This window comes from Diabrotica undecimpunctata, chromosome 6 (genome assembly GCF_040954645.1).
Source record: "Diabrotica undecimpunctata isolate CICGRU chromosome 6, icDiaUnde3, whole genome shotgun sequence".
NCBI classification, from domain to species: Eukaryota; Metazoa; Arthropoda; class Insecta; order Coleoptera; family Chrysomelidae; genus Diabrotica; species Diabrotica undecimpunctata.
Genome location: NC_092808.1, coordinates 94,909,614 through 94,928,401, shown reverse-complemented (window position 1 = coordinate 94,928,401; position 18,788 = coordinate 94,909,614). Strand labels below are relative to the sequence as shown.

At 33.0% G+C, this 18,788-nt stretch overlaps 1 protein-coding gene across 1 annotated transcript in view; it reads right to left on the bottom strand.

Annotated features, from left to right (window-relative positions):
* LOC140443586 (ubiquitin-conjugating enzyme E2 W) overlaps positions 1-18,788 on the bottom strand; it is a 44,490-nt gene continuing 25,702 nt past the window's right edge. Inside the window, exons 5-6 of the mRNA XM_072534927.1 lie at positions 5,808-5,883; positions 1-260 (exon numbers count right to left, since the gene is read on the bottom strand). Coding sequence (XP_072391028.1) covers positions 247-260; positions 5,808-5,883 — 90 coding nt within the window. The 3' untranslated portion in view covers positions 1-246. The remainder of the gene's footprint in view (positions 261-5,807; positions 5,884-18,788) is intronic.

The following is an 18,788-nucleotide window of genomic DNA, read 5'->3' as shown; positions in this document are numbered from 1 at the left end:
TTTTTGCATATATTTATTAGCAACAAGTTAAACGTCTATTATAATATTAAGTTTAAAGGAAAGCATAATACAACTTTATGATAGGCACTAGACAAAGTTTATATTTATTGTTTAGAGTCTAACACATGAAAATTTCAATCATTCAGAAAATCTATTATGTAAATATAAAATTTTCAATCTATAAATAAACAATAATATATTATAATCACATAACTTTTAAGTTCCATTCATTGCGTGGACAAACCATTACACGGAATCATCTGAAATAAAAATATACAACATTATTAGTTTTGCTACAAGCTAGAACAGTCTGTACTAAGTTTAAAACTCATAACATAAACATAATCTCGTTATACCGTCTTACTAAAAACTTCATTAAAAAAGATCAATTTATGGAATTTATTAATACTCTACGCGCGACATACATCACCGGTGGTGATTTGTATGCAACGAATACGCGCTGGAATTCAACGCTAACTTTAAAGGGAAAGAAGTGTTATTACTGAACTCAACTTATTATGAGCTGTTAAAGAACATAAAGGTGAAACTATATCTACTGGTAGACCAAAACACTGGCCTACTGGTAGAAATAAAATTCCAGATCTGATGGGTTTTTTATTTTCGAGAATATCTCAACAAAATACTTGTGACATTAAAGATGACTGGGATAGGAACTCTGATCGCTCACCTATAGTTTTAAATATGTTTAACTAATAAAATGTTAGGTTCAGAAACTTTCAAAATAAGCCTAGAAGACAAATTTAGCCTGGCTGCTGCACTGAAAGATTCAGAAAAACTCGATGATGAAGTAGAACTGTTCATATCCAACAAGTAACGTGAATATAACAAAAAAATACAACACTCTCATCACACACATCACACAATTTTCCGTTTGCCATTCTGAATACCTTCTCCTCAAGAAACTGCCCCAACCACGATGTACAGAAAGTATTTTACCTACCAACACTGCCCTGGCATAACCAAGCCAGGGCAGTGTTGGTAGGTAAAATAGTTACTAGTATAGTATAGTACTTAGGAGCATTTTATTTGTTCCGTTATGTAAGTATATATGCAATACACTCATACAATCTAAATATACTCACTATAAACTTTGTATTGGCATAATCATAGACATATAATACAAATAGACTGATTGCTGTAATACAGTCGCGTTTCCCCAGTGCGATAAAGAAATCTGACACAAAGCAGTCCCTGCATCTCTTTCTAATTTGCCAGGTTTATCGACCACGTGACCTATGTGACCAATGAGCAGTCTATCAGGTATTATATGTCTATGGGCATAATTTATATTTTATAATCTATAACAACTCTTAAATCTCTTTTGTAGTCGTTAATTAATCCTTAATCGCGGATCTGACGATGAACTGAATATTCTAAAGCCCGAAATCAGTCGACCAAGTTACAATAAAACTAATTTTAAGTAAGCTTTTTCTTTTCTTAATGAGTTTTTCAAATAATTTATCATTTGAAAAATCAGAGATTTGAGAGAAAAAAGAATGCCAAGAAAAAAATGCTCACAAACTAGACGCTAAAAACAAGAGCAGTCAAGAGCTACACAATATAATAAATTTGGTAGTTCTTCATAGCGAAATGTTCAATTTAAATCTAAATGTTTCCAAAACTAAAATTTTAGTATTTTCAAAGATACCAATGAACGTACATCTGTATGCCAAGGGACACATAATAGAAGCGGTAACTTCCATAAATTAAATGGCAGTAAATATCAAAAACCAGTGTAACCCATAAGAAAGAAATCCTATCAAGAATCGAACAAGCGAGGAAAACATTCATGAACATGAAAACATTTTTACAAGATCAGACCTTAGTCTGGAGCTCAAAATTTGAATGATCAGATGTTGCGTTTTCTCTGTCTTGCCGTATAGTTCTGAAAGACATTGGACACTAAAACAGAAAAAAGAATAGATGCATTCGAGATGTATATATACTGACGGATACTGAGAATTCCATGGTTCCAAAAAAATTACCAACGAAGGTACTTTGGCGTATGAGTAGACAAAAAGAATTACTAAGCATAATGAAAGAGGAAAATACAATACTTATGTCAAGTGTTACGAGATGAAAGAAATCAATTACTTCGAATCGTATTGGAAGGTAAAATGCAAAAGATTACTAAAAATAATCATGAATAATGTGAGGGTATATTAATTAATTTTCATTAAAAACTTTCCATTTGTAAATCATTATCATCATAAGTGGCTCGACAATCCGTTGTGGATCTTGGCCTGCTCACAAAGAAGTCGCTACTCCTGTCGATTCCTGACAACTTCCCTCCATCTTCTGACCATTACAATCTGTAGGTCTTCTTCCACATCATCAATCCATCTTCTTCGTGATCGTTCTCTGCTTCTTGTGCCTTCTGGTTTTGAAAATGTTAATCTCTTCGTGTATTCGTGATCTGACATCCTAGCAATGTGTCCAGCACATCTAAGTCTCTGCACTTTACGATCATTCACGAATTAATACAATTATTGTACTACTTAATTGTTATTGAACGTTACTAAAAATAATTAGTTTACCAAAAACTAGAAGTAGGCTACTTTTTTGCAATTGATAATAAATAATTTATTTTCTAAGCGCATATCTTTCAAATTATATCCATTAGACCCGAGTATTATACTTTTTTGAAATCAGCTCATTTTTGTCGATCTGAAAATGTCCTAAAATACAGGATGTTACATTTAAAAAAAGAGATGACGTCATCACTGTAATGTGTATCACCTTGTATAATGAAATTTTATTGTAAAATGTAGTACATTAAATTTAAAAATCGACGTGTTTTAGATTTTTTTTAAAAAGGCTTTTCATTTAGGAAATATCGAATTAATTCCATACTTTACGGGCACACTGTATAAAGTTTTAATATTATACCTACGTAAAATAAAGAGTCGTTTTTTTGGAGTTTGAGTCATTCACTCAGTATCATTATGATGACGCCAGTTTTTTTTTGAAATAATTGAGCTACCACCCACTGTATTCCGGGCAAAGATTAAATAATCTTGCACTATAGCAGAGAGATTAATATGAGGGCTTTCAAACTGAAGAGGATCAATATATGCACAGATAGTGGACTTTAGGCTAGTGTCGAAATGTCAAAAATAACTCGATATACTGGCGGAACAAAGGTATGGGTTCCAGGCAACCGTGGAATATACAGCAATAAAACAGCTGATTAACTTGCCCGAAACGTATCAAAAAGTACCGTCCACGAACGGAAAAAAGCCTGGATCCGAAGACAAATTTTCTCTCTGTGTGACAGTATACTCGGTCAAAAACATGGCAATTGGACGGACATGTCATGAGAGGATCAAGATACAGACTGCTGCAGTTGGTTATAGAAGATAAAAGAGATAGAGGAAGAAGGCAAACTTGGCGAACACTTGGTTACGAAATCTGAGAGAATGGTTTAACTTGAGCTTCATCCAACTTTTAGAGCTGCCATAAATAAAAATAAACAAGGTAGTGAGCGAGGGTGAAAAATATGGTTTTAAAATTAATGCAGGGAAAACAAAACCAATCGTAATTTTTCATCAACCGAGATCTTATCAGTATCCTGGCTAAATTGCACTGGAAGCCTGGACGCTGACAATTAGCTCGTTACGACATCTGGAAAACTTAGATGTGGATATTACGCCGCATTCTAAAAATTCCTTGGACTGACCATGTTAGAGATGAAGAAGTTTTAAAACTATGAGTAGATATCGTGAGCTTGTAGGACTTATTAAAAAACGGAAAACATCTTATCTTGGACATATATAGAGACACGAGAGATATAACTTCCTTCAACTAGTTATGGAAGGAAAGCGTGGTCCCGGCAGACGACAAATGACTTAGCTGAGTAGCATCAAGAATTGGATAGGACCAGACCTCCAAACCCTAATAAGAAAGACACAGGATAGAGACGAATTTGCAGAAGTCATCGTCAACCTCCATTAGAGATGGCACCCAAAAAAGTAATATAAATAAAGTGAAAATTACCATGTTGATATTAAACTTCGATAGAATACGGTACGTTAAGAAGAATACTACGAAAATAAGTAGGAATCAACACAGAGCCATAACAAACTTCCTTAGTGGACATGTGCCAGCCCTGTTTCATGGAGACCTAAGTTGCCGAGTCTGTAGAAGAGAATTTGAAACAGTTAACCGCAAGGCATTAGATTACAGGCGGCAAACACATTTTGGAGACTACCAAGTGACTCCAAAAATTTATGGTACCCATTCACTAGAATTGTTTTGGCTAGTACGGGGATCCAGGACTCTGTAATGAGTATCATGAATGAATGGAAGATATGCCACCGGTTTATAATAGACGACTTCCGAAAACTATAACCTGAAGCCAAGAAATATCAACAAGAAAGTAGTATACATTTTTGTCTAATATTTGATAATTAAGTCAAAGCTTCTTCTTTGACATCATTTATGTGTTTAAAATAGGTTTACTCATCAATCCTACCCTACCACGCATAGGGGTAGGGTAGGATTGATATAAATAAACCTATTATATATGTATATATTTCCACAAAAGAACAGAACTGGCACACTAGCTTCTTATTTAGAGGCACATCTAGATATTTTTTATTCAACACACTACATTGAGCCATGATAAGGAGGTCAAAACACATATAGGATAGAAAACAAAAGTAGTGATATTAACCTAATCAATCCAAGACACTACAGAGTTATTTTGGTACTTTATAGAAACTTTACTAACGTATTGGAAAATTTTGTGATTTCCATTTGCTAAAAGACTATGTTAAAAGAGACTAGATATTGTAGTCCTCTAACTGACGAACTAATTACTCCGATTAATTTTTATACTTTTAACATTCGAAAAAATAGGTTCTGATGGCCTTTAATATCGAAATATTATCTTTATGTTTATGTACGGAATAGAACGGGTGACCAAATTGGGGAGGTGTTATCATTGCAATATATTTCCATGATAAATTATCTGGAATAACATTTGTTCTGCATTTTTTTTGTAACCTGGAATATGTGGAAGAGTTTATAAATGTATGTCGCAACCAGTATTCTTTCCAAATTTTACGATATTTCATGACATTATAAAATCACTGCAGAATCAATGGTGGATTGAATTACCTAAATCAGAGCTTCACAGATATCAATAGCTTCAGCACTAAATATGGAAAATGAGCTAGTAAGTTTGTAGGTCTATTCTATTTTTTAGATGGAATATAAAAAGCACAACCTAGACCAGCTGGAATATATATATATATATATATATATATATATATATATATATATATATATATATATATATATATATATATATATATATATATATATATATATACATTTTCAGTGCCCTTCAATTACAAATTTTATGATTTTATTATCAGAGACACTAATGCGTATTCCATTGAAGTTTTTAGTGCAACACAGCAAAAAAAAAGAGTATTGGTCGGTTACGAGAAGAGAAAGAATTTAAAATTGTTTTGGGTCTGCTGTTCTATATGGCCCCAATTAGACAAATTAAATCACCAACTAATCATGGTTGATAAGTCAAAGTTTTGTGGTAAGACTAACTTATTTTTTTAAGGGATTATACGTCAATCTATAAAGGAGCTGAATATGGTTTGACAATCAAATTTGGAATGATGAAATTGAAAAGACTTTAAAGGCACGACGTTAATAATGTAAGACAATAGTATATGACTTTGTTAACAGTTGTTATTATCATTGTATATTATTAATGGTAATGTCCAGAAAATATTTTAATGACATGAAAATTTCTAAATACTTACCATGGTACCACCATTTGGTTTTCTTAGGATTTTTACTGCAAGTTTTTATATAAAAGGAGTTATCCGGTGGTCGTTGCTGAAATATAAACAATATTTAACAATGGCACTGCAAAAATTATAAGATAACGATCAATTTAAAATTTATTATTAAAACAAAATATTATTAATACAATTCTACTTTGAGCTTCAAGATATCAATATATACAGTATATATTTTGCTAGAAGTAACTTGTGCAATTAGTGGGAAACAGTTGTCGCCAGATATATATCATTCAAGATATACTTTTGTTCTTTTAATGGTTGGTCTAATATACCTAAATAGTGACAACATCCTTAAATAGTTTATTTATTTACAAAGCTCAACCTTAAAGCTTAAAGGCCTAGGGCTAAAATACAATTAATATAAAACTTATATTTTACAAAACTTGTATCAACTGGGGTGGCTTTTTGTCCAATCATGCTCCTTGACTACTAAATTGACTTACTATTCTCCCCTATTCATCCCTGTTTCTTTTTTGTTTGTTGCTTTTTCTTCCCAACTATAAATTCCCTCTTTTATGATATCTTCCTGTACGCTATTAAGCCGTATTTGTCTGGGTCGTCCTTTACTTCTTTTCGTCATTGGGCCCCGTTTTAAAATCATCTTTGGCATCCTCTTCTTTCCCATTCTCATCACGTGCTCCATCCATCTCACTCCCTGACGGATGCTTGGTTCGTTATACAGTTTCTCTAGCTCCGTGTTTGTTCGTCGCACCCAAACTTCCACCGTGTTTTTGCCTCCATATCTCTGAGCATTTTGCTTTCCTTCCTTTCCTCTATTGTGATCTTACTAAAGCCCATTTTTAATTGTTTTCTAGTTTTTCTTTCTTCGATTGCTCTTTGTCTTATCATGCTCTGCATTTTCCTCTCTTTTTTACTCAAATCGTGGTTGATATAAACTCGACAGTATTTCATGCTTTTTAGTTTGTATTCTGCATTATTTTTTCTTTCTCAGAAACATCTTCTACTTCTATCAGACATGTATATTCTGTCAGTGTTCGTACTTTCTCAAATTTTGTTTCAATTCTCAGGTGCAGGTCTAAGAATTCTGTAGTCCTTTATCCTTGCTACAATCCTTTAACAGTTTATTCAAGAATAATTTCACAGAAAACCAGTTGAACTAACGAATACAGTAATAGCAATTGTCACCAAAATAACAAGAGACGAAGTTGTATGTATAAGCACTTCAAAAAATAACAAAAGGTAAAGCAGTTGGTCTACCTTACCCTGGACAAGTGTGAACAGTGTTTAGAGAGACAAGAACAAGTTACCTAACAAGTTTGCTTAATAGAATTATGGAAGTGGGACAAATACCAGACGAATGAAGAAGCAGTATATTAGTACCTATTAACAAAAACAAAGAAGATGTACAACAATGTACAAACTACTTATATTATGAAAATATGGGGTATAAACCTACTTAGCAGTACTATAAAAATATGGAAGAGAGTAACTGATAGAGATAGTAGGGAAAAAACCAAAATATCGAAACATCAGTTTGGATTTATGCAAGGCAAATCTACAACCACCGCAATTTTCAATATAAGGCAGATGATAGAAAAATATAGGATTAAAGAAACACGCTAATATGGTATTCATTGATTTTGAGAAAGCATATTATAGAGTTCCCCCAGAGATTTTGTAATAGGCGTTTAGTGAGAAAGCAGTCACCGGTGAGTATATATGTGGGTAGTACAGAGATAAATATGTGAGGAGTACTAAAGAGATATGTACGAGGGAGTAACGACTATTATTATGGCACGTGTGGGAGAAACTGATGAATTTTATGTGAAAGTAGGAGTGCACCAGAGCTCAGTGCTTACTCCTTAGTGTTGGATCAGATCAGACTCCGTGGATATAGAGTCAATGTCCATTCGCCATCTTACTTTTATGGGATTATTTTGTATTTTTATGCGGAAGCTCTAAAGGAGTGCTCCTTGCTTTCGCCCTCGTTTGTTAGGTAGGTATACAACCATAATTCGGCTCTAATTTTACAAAGATATATAATTAATTCTTTTTTTTTTATTTCTATTATAGATTTATCATATAGAATGTTCACTTAAAGATGGACTTACTACCATTATACAAATAAGAGGATTACTTTGGACGCTAAAAATATTTTGAAAAGTAATAGTTTTTAAGTATCTAGGATCGGTACTACAAAGTAATGAGAAAATAGATAGAGATATATGGAGTAAAATTAGAGTGGGATTGATGAAATTGCAAGAGACGAAAGATGTTTTGTGTATACGGAACTGAATGTTGGACAGCTAAAAAGGATAAAAATAGATTAAGATGTTTAGAACATATTGAACGTCAAAATGAAAAATTAGTAAGGTGTCAGTTCCTGAAAGCAATAGGAAAGGAAAGCCAAAGAAGATTTGGTGGGAGACGCTAGTCAGAACATGCCCATGAAAGGGATTAATATTTATGTGACCCAAGATAGAAAATTATACAGATTCCCCGCATGGAGATAAAGACAAAAAGAATGATGAAGAGAAATAAACAATGGTCATCAACAATAACTAGAATGTTTAAAACAATTAAACAAAACTAAATTGACTCACAAATGTATAATAGATTTTATCGGGCCTATTTGTCGGGCTGTGTACCAAGAGCCTTTTACTGTTGATCATAAACATCATAATATGCAAATATTCGTGTCTGATATCTAAATTGGCTAGAAAAAAAAATGAATTTTCGTTATATCTTCGATTTAATTTAATAATTATGCGCAACATGATTTGATTTCTGGTCTATACTTTTCATTTTATAGCGATTTTGTCGATAAATATATAAAGGTTGAAAATTTCAAGTTTCTAACGACCTGCTTAGGCTAATAGGTTAGTTGGATTAGAGTTAAATCTCAAATCTTCCACAAAAAACTTTTTTACTACCATTCAATATAAATAGCATGCCTGTCTGTCTTCCAGAGTGTCTTCAGTTTACCACTGACTGATTAGCTGCAAATACAGCGTCATAGTGGGATAGAAGCAAAAAAAAAGAGTTCGGAGTAGCCTTCATATTTGGCAATAAGATGAAACATGCTATATTAGATTTTATAGAAGAGAGAATATGTAAACTAAGAATAAAAACCAAATTCGTTAAACTCTCAATCATTAACATACATTGCTCAACAGAAGAACATTGCATGGAAACAAAAGAAGATCTTTACGAACAGCTAGAGGAAGTATACGACAGTTCACCGAGAAATGACATCAAGATCGTACTAGGAGATATGAATGCTCCAATAGGCAAAGAAGATATTTCCTTAGGAACCATTGGTAAACGTTCACTCAATCAAAACACCAATGAAAATTACTCATCAACTTTGCCAGTAGAAAAAACATGATCATAAGTTAGACTTTTTTCCCACACCACGACATGGATTATGCCTCGTGGAACAATCGCCAACCAAATTGATCATGTCTTGATAGACAAAAGGGCCGCAACAAGCATACAAGATGTGAAGAGTCAAAGCAGTATGCTGCGGAATTGATCATCTCCTAGTAGTGATAAAATACAGATGCAGAATTCAGAGAAACAGGAGCGCCAGACGGAAACAAAACAACAGAACAACTAGATATACAAAAATTAAGACAACAAGATATCAAACAAAACTATAAGATAGAAATAACACAAACACTGACAAACACAGGCAGTATAGATACCGAAGAACATTGGGAATAAATTGAAACAAAAGATAATACGCAAAAAAAAAGAAACAAACAAAAAGAGAATGGTTCAATGAGTGTAAAAAGGCCGCACAAAAAAAAATGAAGAACACAAGAAATATATGGAAAGAAGAACCGGAGAAAGAGGAGCTAGCTAGGAAGATGCAAGACAAAAGGCTGTAAAATATGCTGCACAGAGAGAACTAAATGGTAATCTACAGAAAATTGAAGAAAATCTCCAAAGTAACGATATAAGAGAAGCGTATAGATATCTACGCAATTTAAGATAAGGATACAAACCCCTAACAAATCTAGGCAGAAATTAAGAAGGCAAATAACCAGTGATCTAAGAGAAATAAAATCAGTCTGGAAAACCTATTTCCAAACTCTCCTAGGGACGCAAGAAAATGAAGAGTATATGGACATGTTACACATTCACGGAGACAACGATGTAGAACTTCCGACGATGGAAGAGGTAAAACAAGCAATACGAGCATAAAAGAATAAGAAGGCACCTGGTATTGGACTCGTCAACAGCAACTGTCAGAGTACAAAATGAGCTCACTGAGAACTTCTCAATAGTCAAAGGATTAAAGCAAGGAGACGGGCTGACACCGACACTATTCAACCTGACTCTCGAATATGTGATAAGACAGCTGAATATAGGAAGAGGTAATCACCTAACAAATAAATAAATACAGATTGCCGCCTATGCCGATGAAATTAGCATTATGTCTCGCAGAACAGAAGGGCGGCAGAAATATATTCATAATTAAAAACGAGGGCAAAAGAGACCAGACTAGAAATATATATTCAAAAGACAAAAAAGCTAACACAGGCAAGAGCTAGGGGAAACAGACGCACAGTTGAATTAAAGGACGACATTGAAATTGAAAGTTTCACATATCTGGGAGTTGCATTAAAGAACCATAAATTCAAAGAAGAATAGTAAAGGGAAACAAAGCTTAGTTTTCACTCGCCCATGTGTTCCGATCCAAAAACACACACTAGAAATCGAAAACCAGGGTCTCCATTACTACTATCAGTTCTCTAACAACTGTTCAAAAACTTCGATCGGCTGGTCATGTAGATATAATGGAAACCGAACGATTGCCAAAAAGAGCCCTAGGTAGTAAAATGCAGGGCGCAAAACCAAAAGGAAGACCACGGAAAAAGTGGGAGGATGAAGTGGCAGCGGACGCGCAAAATTTTCTAGACGTGAAAACCTGGAGAAAATCGGCGCGGGACCGACAAGGTTGGAGGCATAGTTTGGAGGAGGCCAAGGCTCGATTTGGGCTTTAGTGTCATTGGAGAGAGAGGGGGTGGTGGAAGCATAAACTTTTAATCATAACTGGCAGGGTAATTCGTGGTTCCGGCACCTTCGTCAATGGACTGACTTATTATCAGATAAATTGTTACCTACCGCACCATATCGAGAAACTTATCGCCACATTATCATAAAGGCTACTAACTCATAAATCTGGCCACGGTGCTGAAAAAATGAAGATATATCTGGAAAAATCAGTGTCAGAGGGACAATTAGTAGTTATAATGTATGAGTAAAGGAATAATAGAATAATATAGAGTGTAAAACCACTGACTGAGAGACATATATCAATACCATAGACATAGGCTATGCAAACGATGCTGTATTGCTGGCCAGTGGCAAATATGATCTCCAGACGATATCACATAATTGTAATAAAACAGCAAAAGAACATTAGATGACAATATTAACAGATAAAATGTAGTGTATAACTATATCCAAACCAATCAGATGCAAACTATAGAGTGAAGAGAAAATGATATAACGAGTTATGCCTTTCAATTATTTGGGAGTGGAGCCAACAGCCAAACAAGTCAGAAACGTATCAAAAACTGCAGTTGAATTTTTAGCTGCGGTGTGGAGAAACAAGCATCTTCCTTATACACACGCTATTTAGTAAGTGTTGAAGTCAGTAACTGTGATTTCAATCCTTTTCTAATACGTTTTCTTTTGATTTTAGGTTTAGTGAATGTTTAAAGAAATATCTTTGGGAGTTGGTAAGTATTTGAGTTTGAGGAAGAAAATCATCTCCCCTTGTAGAGAGTGTACTTTCAAGTTGGTGATCTTCTCCAGGGGCAATTAAACATGAAGCGGACGGTTGATCATGAAGAATATGTTGTGAAACAGAAGGCAAATCTTCTAACTGATTTTCGTCACTATTAAATATTAACTGTCGATTATCATCACATTGCTTTCATTCGGTGTTAATATTTACAGTCTTAACCGAATGAAAAGTATACCATTTGATGGTAGAAAATTAACCTCCGAGAAAGTATTTGGGTTAAAGGGATAGACCCCAGTAGCTCGAAAGGCTTGAGCTGCATTTTCAAGAGAGTTCGCTTATTCAAATGCTACTTTAAACAACATCATAAACACTAAATTTTTCTCCTAGATTAAAAGCATCCCAGGAATCCACAACTGCATCATAATAAGTGTTTAGTGGTCAGAAAATACACCGATCTAGAGGTTGTGTTTGTGACTGCTGTGAGGCGGCAAGGTAAGCAGCTCAATATTATTTAATTTTGCAAAATTTACCACATTCAGATTCGATACATGATTATCTAAAATCAGCAAAGTTTCGTCCTCTTTGCTCTCATTTGTATAGTTTTGAACATGGGCACCACGTAATAAATGTAGAATTATTCATGTCTCCTTTATCGGTTAGAGCCATGTCGCATTGTAATGGGCAGCCCTTTAATTAAAAGCTTGTTTCCTCTTTTTTTGATTAGATGAAAAAAGGGGGCACAACATTTCCCAAAGGATTGACTACCCAAACAACGGTTACTGTTTGACCTTTCCCAGCTGCTGCTACTGTCTTAGCGACTTCCCTTTTTCCCGTTGGAGTTACATGATTTAGAACGATAATTGGAACCTTTTGACCACCCGTCTCGCTCATATTAAAAATCTGACTTAAACTAAAGCTAAATTTCTTTATAGCAGCCTCTTAGTTAGCAAAATATTGTTGTACCCCATTATTCTGACAATTTTTTTTCCTAAAAATCGCTTGTCGAGATCAATATAATGGTGTACTATTTCTGCTTCGTGATGTGATGAGAATGGTGCTGGAAATGGCTCGAGTTTGTGCCCACCTCCTTTTTTGGGTCGGTCTCTAAGAATCGATTTGTGAAACCCTATTTCTTTAGCGGCCTGTCTAATGGATATACCTCTTGCCAGTAACGCACGAATAAGCAGCAACTAGATTAGATACAGTAATTTAGGCAAGAGACTTTGAATTTTAGCGGAGTGTTTAAATAAATTGCTTCTACAACAATTATAAAGCATATCAAACACAATGAAATCATATGTAAACAAATCTAAATAGTGACAAAAACGACTGATAATCCGTTCTTTTATTAAATCGTAACAGTATTGATAATAATATTTACCCTAATAAATACAATTATTAGATCAAAATTACGAAAAATCGACTAACTTCATTTTCTCAATTAACCAACATCCTGTCGCCACCAGATTTTATGACACGGTGAACCTTATAAGTACCGATCATCCGCCCAGCCCATAGATGTATATAACAATAATAATAACAGACTGAGTAGGCTGTGGAGATAAGTGACGACACGATCTTTTTTTTTTTCGTTTTTGTTCTGTCTCACTCTTACAAATAGTAAAGCTACGACAGTATCTTTTGAAGTGGGGAGAAGTAGAAGTACGTAAAGATTCTCGATACAATGTGCTAGAAAGAGACAGAACAAACACGCGCAAGAGTAATATATGCATACCCTAGGATGTTGCCAAAACCATACAAACCAAAACTATATAGCTTAAGGCTGTTTTAGCAGTTCAAGCCAACTGCGATTTGAAATGGGCGTATCACTTACTTTTCCACACTGCTTACGCGAGACCATCTTTACTCAGTGCCGCCGGCCGACGGGTAGTTTAATGACAACAAATACATTATTCTCCATTCAAATTAGTTTTAACACGAACTAACTGACCGTACGTTCATGAGATTTGACGCCACGAAGGCGATAACGATGAAACTAAGCCCAATGATGAGTAACACGTTTCACTATTAGATTTCAGTATTTTTTAGCAATTTTCTTTAAAGTTGGAACACGCTTTTCTCGATTATTACTGGACACAGAAAGGTGAAACAAAAATTAACGATTACAGAAAAAAAAACTCTTTCGAGTGATGGGCGTAAAAAGTTTGGTTATAATAGAACGTTAAACAGTATATTCCAATTTTTCAACAGAAGTTTCAAAAAAATAAAAAAAGTAAAACCATCAGTTTAAAGGCAACATAATTTCGAATAACGTGTCCAAATTTCGAGACATTTTGTCAGTAAATAACAGAGAAAACACTGTCCCTAGGTTTTGATGCACCGATAAAACAGCCTTAACAGAGCCATACTGTCGAAGTATATTGCATCAATATTATTCATTAATGTCTAAAATTTTCGTTAATTTCTTTTTCATTGTTTTTTAATTTTGGAAATGAATGTTTTTTTACAAAAAATGGAAATTCGTTATTTATAATGTTGTATTTTTAACCAAATAGTTATTGTATAATTCCATCTAATCTCCACGAAATTAATAAATTGATACGAAATACAATAATACATTAGACTAGCCGAGGAAACGATTATATAATAATTAATTTCTAAGTTTTAATAATATATCTACTGTTAGATAAAAGTTGTAAAAACAAATTTTCGGAAAAAATATAAGTAACAAAAATAGAAAATATTTCATATTTTAATTAACCTTTGACGTCGATGCAATATAATAACATATAATCTATAACAATAAAGTTTATGTATTTTTATAGAATGATAGTCATACAAATATTTATCAGATCTATGCTTTCACCTCATTTATCACTTTTCGGACACTTTATTATTAGGAAAGTAGTAAATTAGAAAAGAAAATAGTTATTATATGCCTGAATTTTTCTTGTGAATCTTTCATATATTTTCCTGTTTGTTTCGGAATCACTGTGTTTGTTCTGTGCAGCGGACGGGAGTGGATATACGTCATGTTTAAAGCGCTCATATCTTCAAAATTTGTTATCACCGTAAGGTCCGCTTGGTATTTCAGTACTTGTTTCAGTACTAAAAATATTAGTTACAAGTCGATTTAGTATGAAAAATGTGGGTTTGTCCTACATGCTAATTAAAATCTTAATTTTAATTAGCATGTAGGCATGCGCTCTACAAATTTTGTATTGATAACCTAACAATGAAGTTTGTTTTATGATTAGAGTAAACAAAACACAGGTAAACAAAGATGGTGAAAAAGAAATTAAAATTATGTGCAGTAGCTTTAATTGTAATAATGATGCTTAAGAAAAAAATCATAGACTTCTTAAAAAAAAGCGTTTATGCAAAGGAATATTAAATATGTTGAATGAAGAATTATTAGGAGAAGACCGTTTGGCATATAAAAACTTTTTACAAATGAATAACAATTTGTTTAAAAAATTGTTACCACCAGTTAACAATAACCTCACTTTTAGTTAATATTTCATCATTTTTATTCATGGACGTATAAACACAGATATGTTTATACGTCCATGTTTTTATTACAAGAAATTAGAACTTGCTCTAATTTTTAGTACTGTATCGGCGCGCGCATCTAATTTGTAGATACAATATTTTATTTAGTATTAAATTCAGTACTGAATTTAGTATAATGGCAAGCAGACATAAGGTTGTTATAACTTATAATTATACATTATAATTGTTCAAAACGATAGTAGGTAATCTTTGTTGCATCTCAAACTGCTAGATTGCAACTATAACATCTAATTTATATAGAAAGAATCTTTTATGTAATGATTACTCTAAATTAAATTCCATAGATTGTTACAACGTATTAACTAGTTTTATAAAACGTTTCCATAAAACAATAATACTATTATAATAATATATAAATATAATTTATATATTTACAACAGTGAATCTGCATTTACAATTGCAAAAGTAAGGTTAGATTTAGGATCTCAAAAAATAAATATTAAAATAATTACTGAAATTCGTTTTTAGTCAACAAATCTATTTGTAATATATAAATACTACTATACTCGGTTCGCTATTCCCAGTCCGAACTGTCTAGTGAATTTAGTAATTATTTTTTTGCGAAGTTAGTTACTTTTTGACAGACTAAAAGTGGCTGGAAATTACTATACAACCAAGCACACGTACTCATAGCCAATATTAATAGTAAACAAACTAAATAGTAAATAAAATAGAACTTTGCGAATTACCGACAATAAATATTTATTTATCTGCACCATATAATAAATATTTATGTTAAATTATAACAACTAAAATATATTTTTTAAATATATACTACCCAAAATTTGATGTGTTTAGTATATACTTCCACTATTTAGAATAATTCTTCTTTTTTTAAACAAAGTAGTATGCAATAGTAGGATACTTTAGCTATTAATACTGATAAGTAGGAATTGTTGTGTTGTAGGTTTCCGACAATGAATCTGTCAAAATATGCCCGAGCTAAGCGAATGGAGTTTATAATGTTATTTATATATAAATAATTAATATATAGACAATATTTACGAATAAGGTGGATTTTCACAGGTCCGACATCCGACGGTACGATGATACGATATAAATTTCAGCGAATTTCATTGGTTGAAAAATGACAGGTGGTTTTTTCGTACGAAATTAAAAGTCATCGGAAGAAGTTAAAAATATTTTAACTTTTGCACGAAAATCGGATGAATTTTGACATTGTTGACATTCTAACTTGAACCTTAACCTTACTTTTGTGGAGTGTTTATGTTTACTATTTGAAATATATTTAAAATGGAACAAAGACCTAATTATTATATAAATGAAATGAATAAAGTGTTGCTTTTGGGTCTTCTATACTATGTGAGGCAAAAATGACGAGAACGTAGCTCATATTATATCAAACAAAACAGCTAACATTTATTGACAATTAATTGAAATAAATATTAATCTTATACTATATTATTTATCTATGTATTAATCCATCCAATAATCTGACACATGATACATTATATGACATATATGTCAAAAAATTTCGGATACGACAATCAAATATGTACAAAAAATTTCTTATTTCGTGTCATCGGATATCGGATCTGTGAAAATCCAGCTTAATTACAAATTTTTGATTTTATTACTGCAGATTTATAAATGTTTTCAATGGTGTAAGTAGTATAGAGGGCGATACTTGTTCAGCTGCACGGAGCGAATACTAAATAATCCAGAATTCGTTGTCAATATCGGCATTCATAAAACTGCCAAGTTATATAATATGGTAGCTATCTTTAATAAATCAACGAAAAATATGACATATCTGGTGGTCTGATAAGTAACCTCCTTCGCGGATTCGGGCGCTGTGATCTCAAAAAAAACATAAGTTCTAAAAATGTGGAACGTTTTTAAGTATACATACATGTCAAATTTTAGCGAGATGCAGCCATTAGTATATTTTTGGCAGCTGCATAAAGTTAACGTGTTTGGAAAAATGACGTGTATGGGAAAAGTATTTTGGATCTTTCATTAACATTATTATTTGAGAAATAAAACAGACTACACTGTCAAATTTTGGTTCCGTGAATTTCATAGTAACCGTATATCCACATTGGATAAACCACGCACTGGATAGTCCTCCGATACGATTACACCGGAAAATATGAAGAAAGTCCATAAAATTGGTAGTTGCAAGAATAATTAGTAAAGAGCGTACTAGTCATATTTTAAACGAAATTTTGAAGATGAAAAAAGTATCCTGTCGATGGGTACTGTGTTTGCTGACCATTGATATCCAGGATTCACTCACATCTACGGCAGGAGAATATTGTCAAAGACGCCGCGTTATACAATAAGAGGGCTGTTGAATAAGTAGGGCTCAAAACAATCGAAGAGAAGTAATGACATACATCCCGAGCAGAGCTAAAAGCAAAAACACCGGTCAACACTTTAGCGTGGAGAATTACAATTTTGGCAACGTAAACCATAAAAGAAGAATATGTGATAACGGTATTTAAAGAAGGTTATATAGTAAACGAACAATGGAATCACTTACAAGAAGTAAAATGTAGAATGGAGAAGGTTAGGAATGCATTCAACAACATGGTCAAACTCTTTAAAAGCCACAACCTTAATCTGGAGATAAAAGTAAGGCTCCTACGATGTTATATCTTCTCGATATTATTCTACGGAGTTGAATCCTGGACACTCACTGAAGCGATGGAGAAAAAACTTGAAGCCTTCGAGATGTGGCTATACAGAAGAATCCTAAGGATATCATGGACGGACAAGATAACCAACGAGACTGTACTGCGAAGAATGGGGAAAGAAAGAGAGTGATAGATACCATTAAAAGGAGAAAGTTAGAATATCTAGGACATATAATGAGAAACGGCACTAAATACAGATTACTGAAAATAATCCTTCAAGACAAAGTATTCGAAAAACGAGGAATTGGGAGAAGAAGAATATTATGGTTAAAAAACCCGAGGAAATGGTTCTCCACAATAACAACTAATCTATTTAAAGCATCAGTTAATAAAATAATTATAGCCAGAATGATCGCCAATATTATATATAATTCGCTTATAATAACGAATAGGCACCAAAAGAAGAATATAGGTTTGAAATATATAAGAAATACAAATAGCAAATGGCAGATCTAATACCCTAAATAAAAATACATAGGTACAATAAAGAACCCTATTGTCTCCATCTGTGAGAATGGCATGTCCAGAATGAGACAGAAAAATGGTGTAGAGGAGGACACGAAGAAGATTGGCGCAACAAAATGGCAAAGGACGAGAAAGACTAGCGAAACAGATTAGAGCAGGTCTTAGACCAACCAGGGTTATAATTCCATTAATGATGACATTCCGAGATATAAAGGATAATGGGTTTTTAACAATTTAAGGGTATTTACAAGCATAAGGTTTACTCCTCCAAGGGCATCGAAATTTAGAGAACCGAATTTTCCGTCTTAAATTTTGTAACTTCTAAAAAATTGAAATTTGCAATTTCTAAGAAATAGAAAGTTTTGTAATTTATTTTTAAACTCGTATTTATTTAAAAAATAATACAATATTAATGGGTTTTTATTAATAATCTTTATTGTAAATAAAATTTACTATTCAATTTATGTCATCATATTTATAGCAGTAAAAATATTTTACAGTACTCACATGTTATTGCAAAATTATAATTTTCCGTATTTCGTAACTATCGTAAAAAAA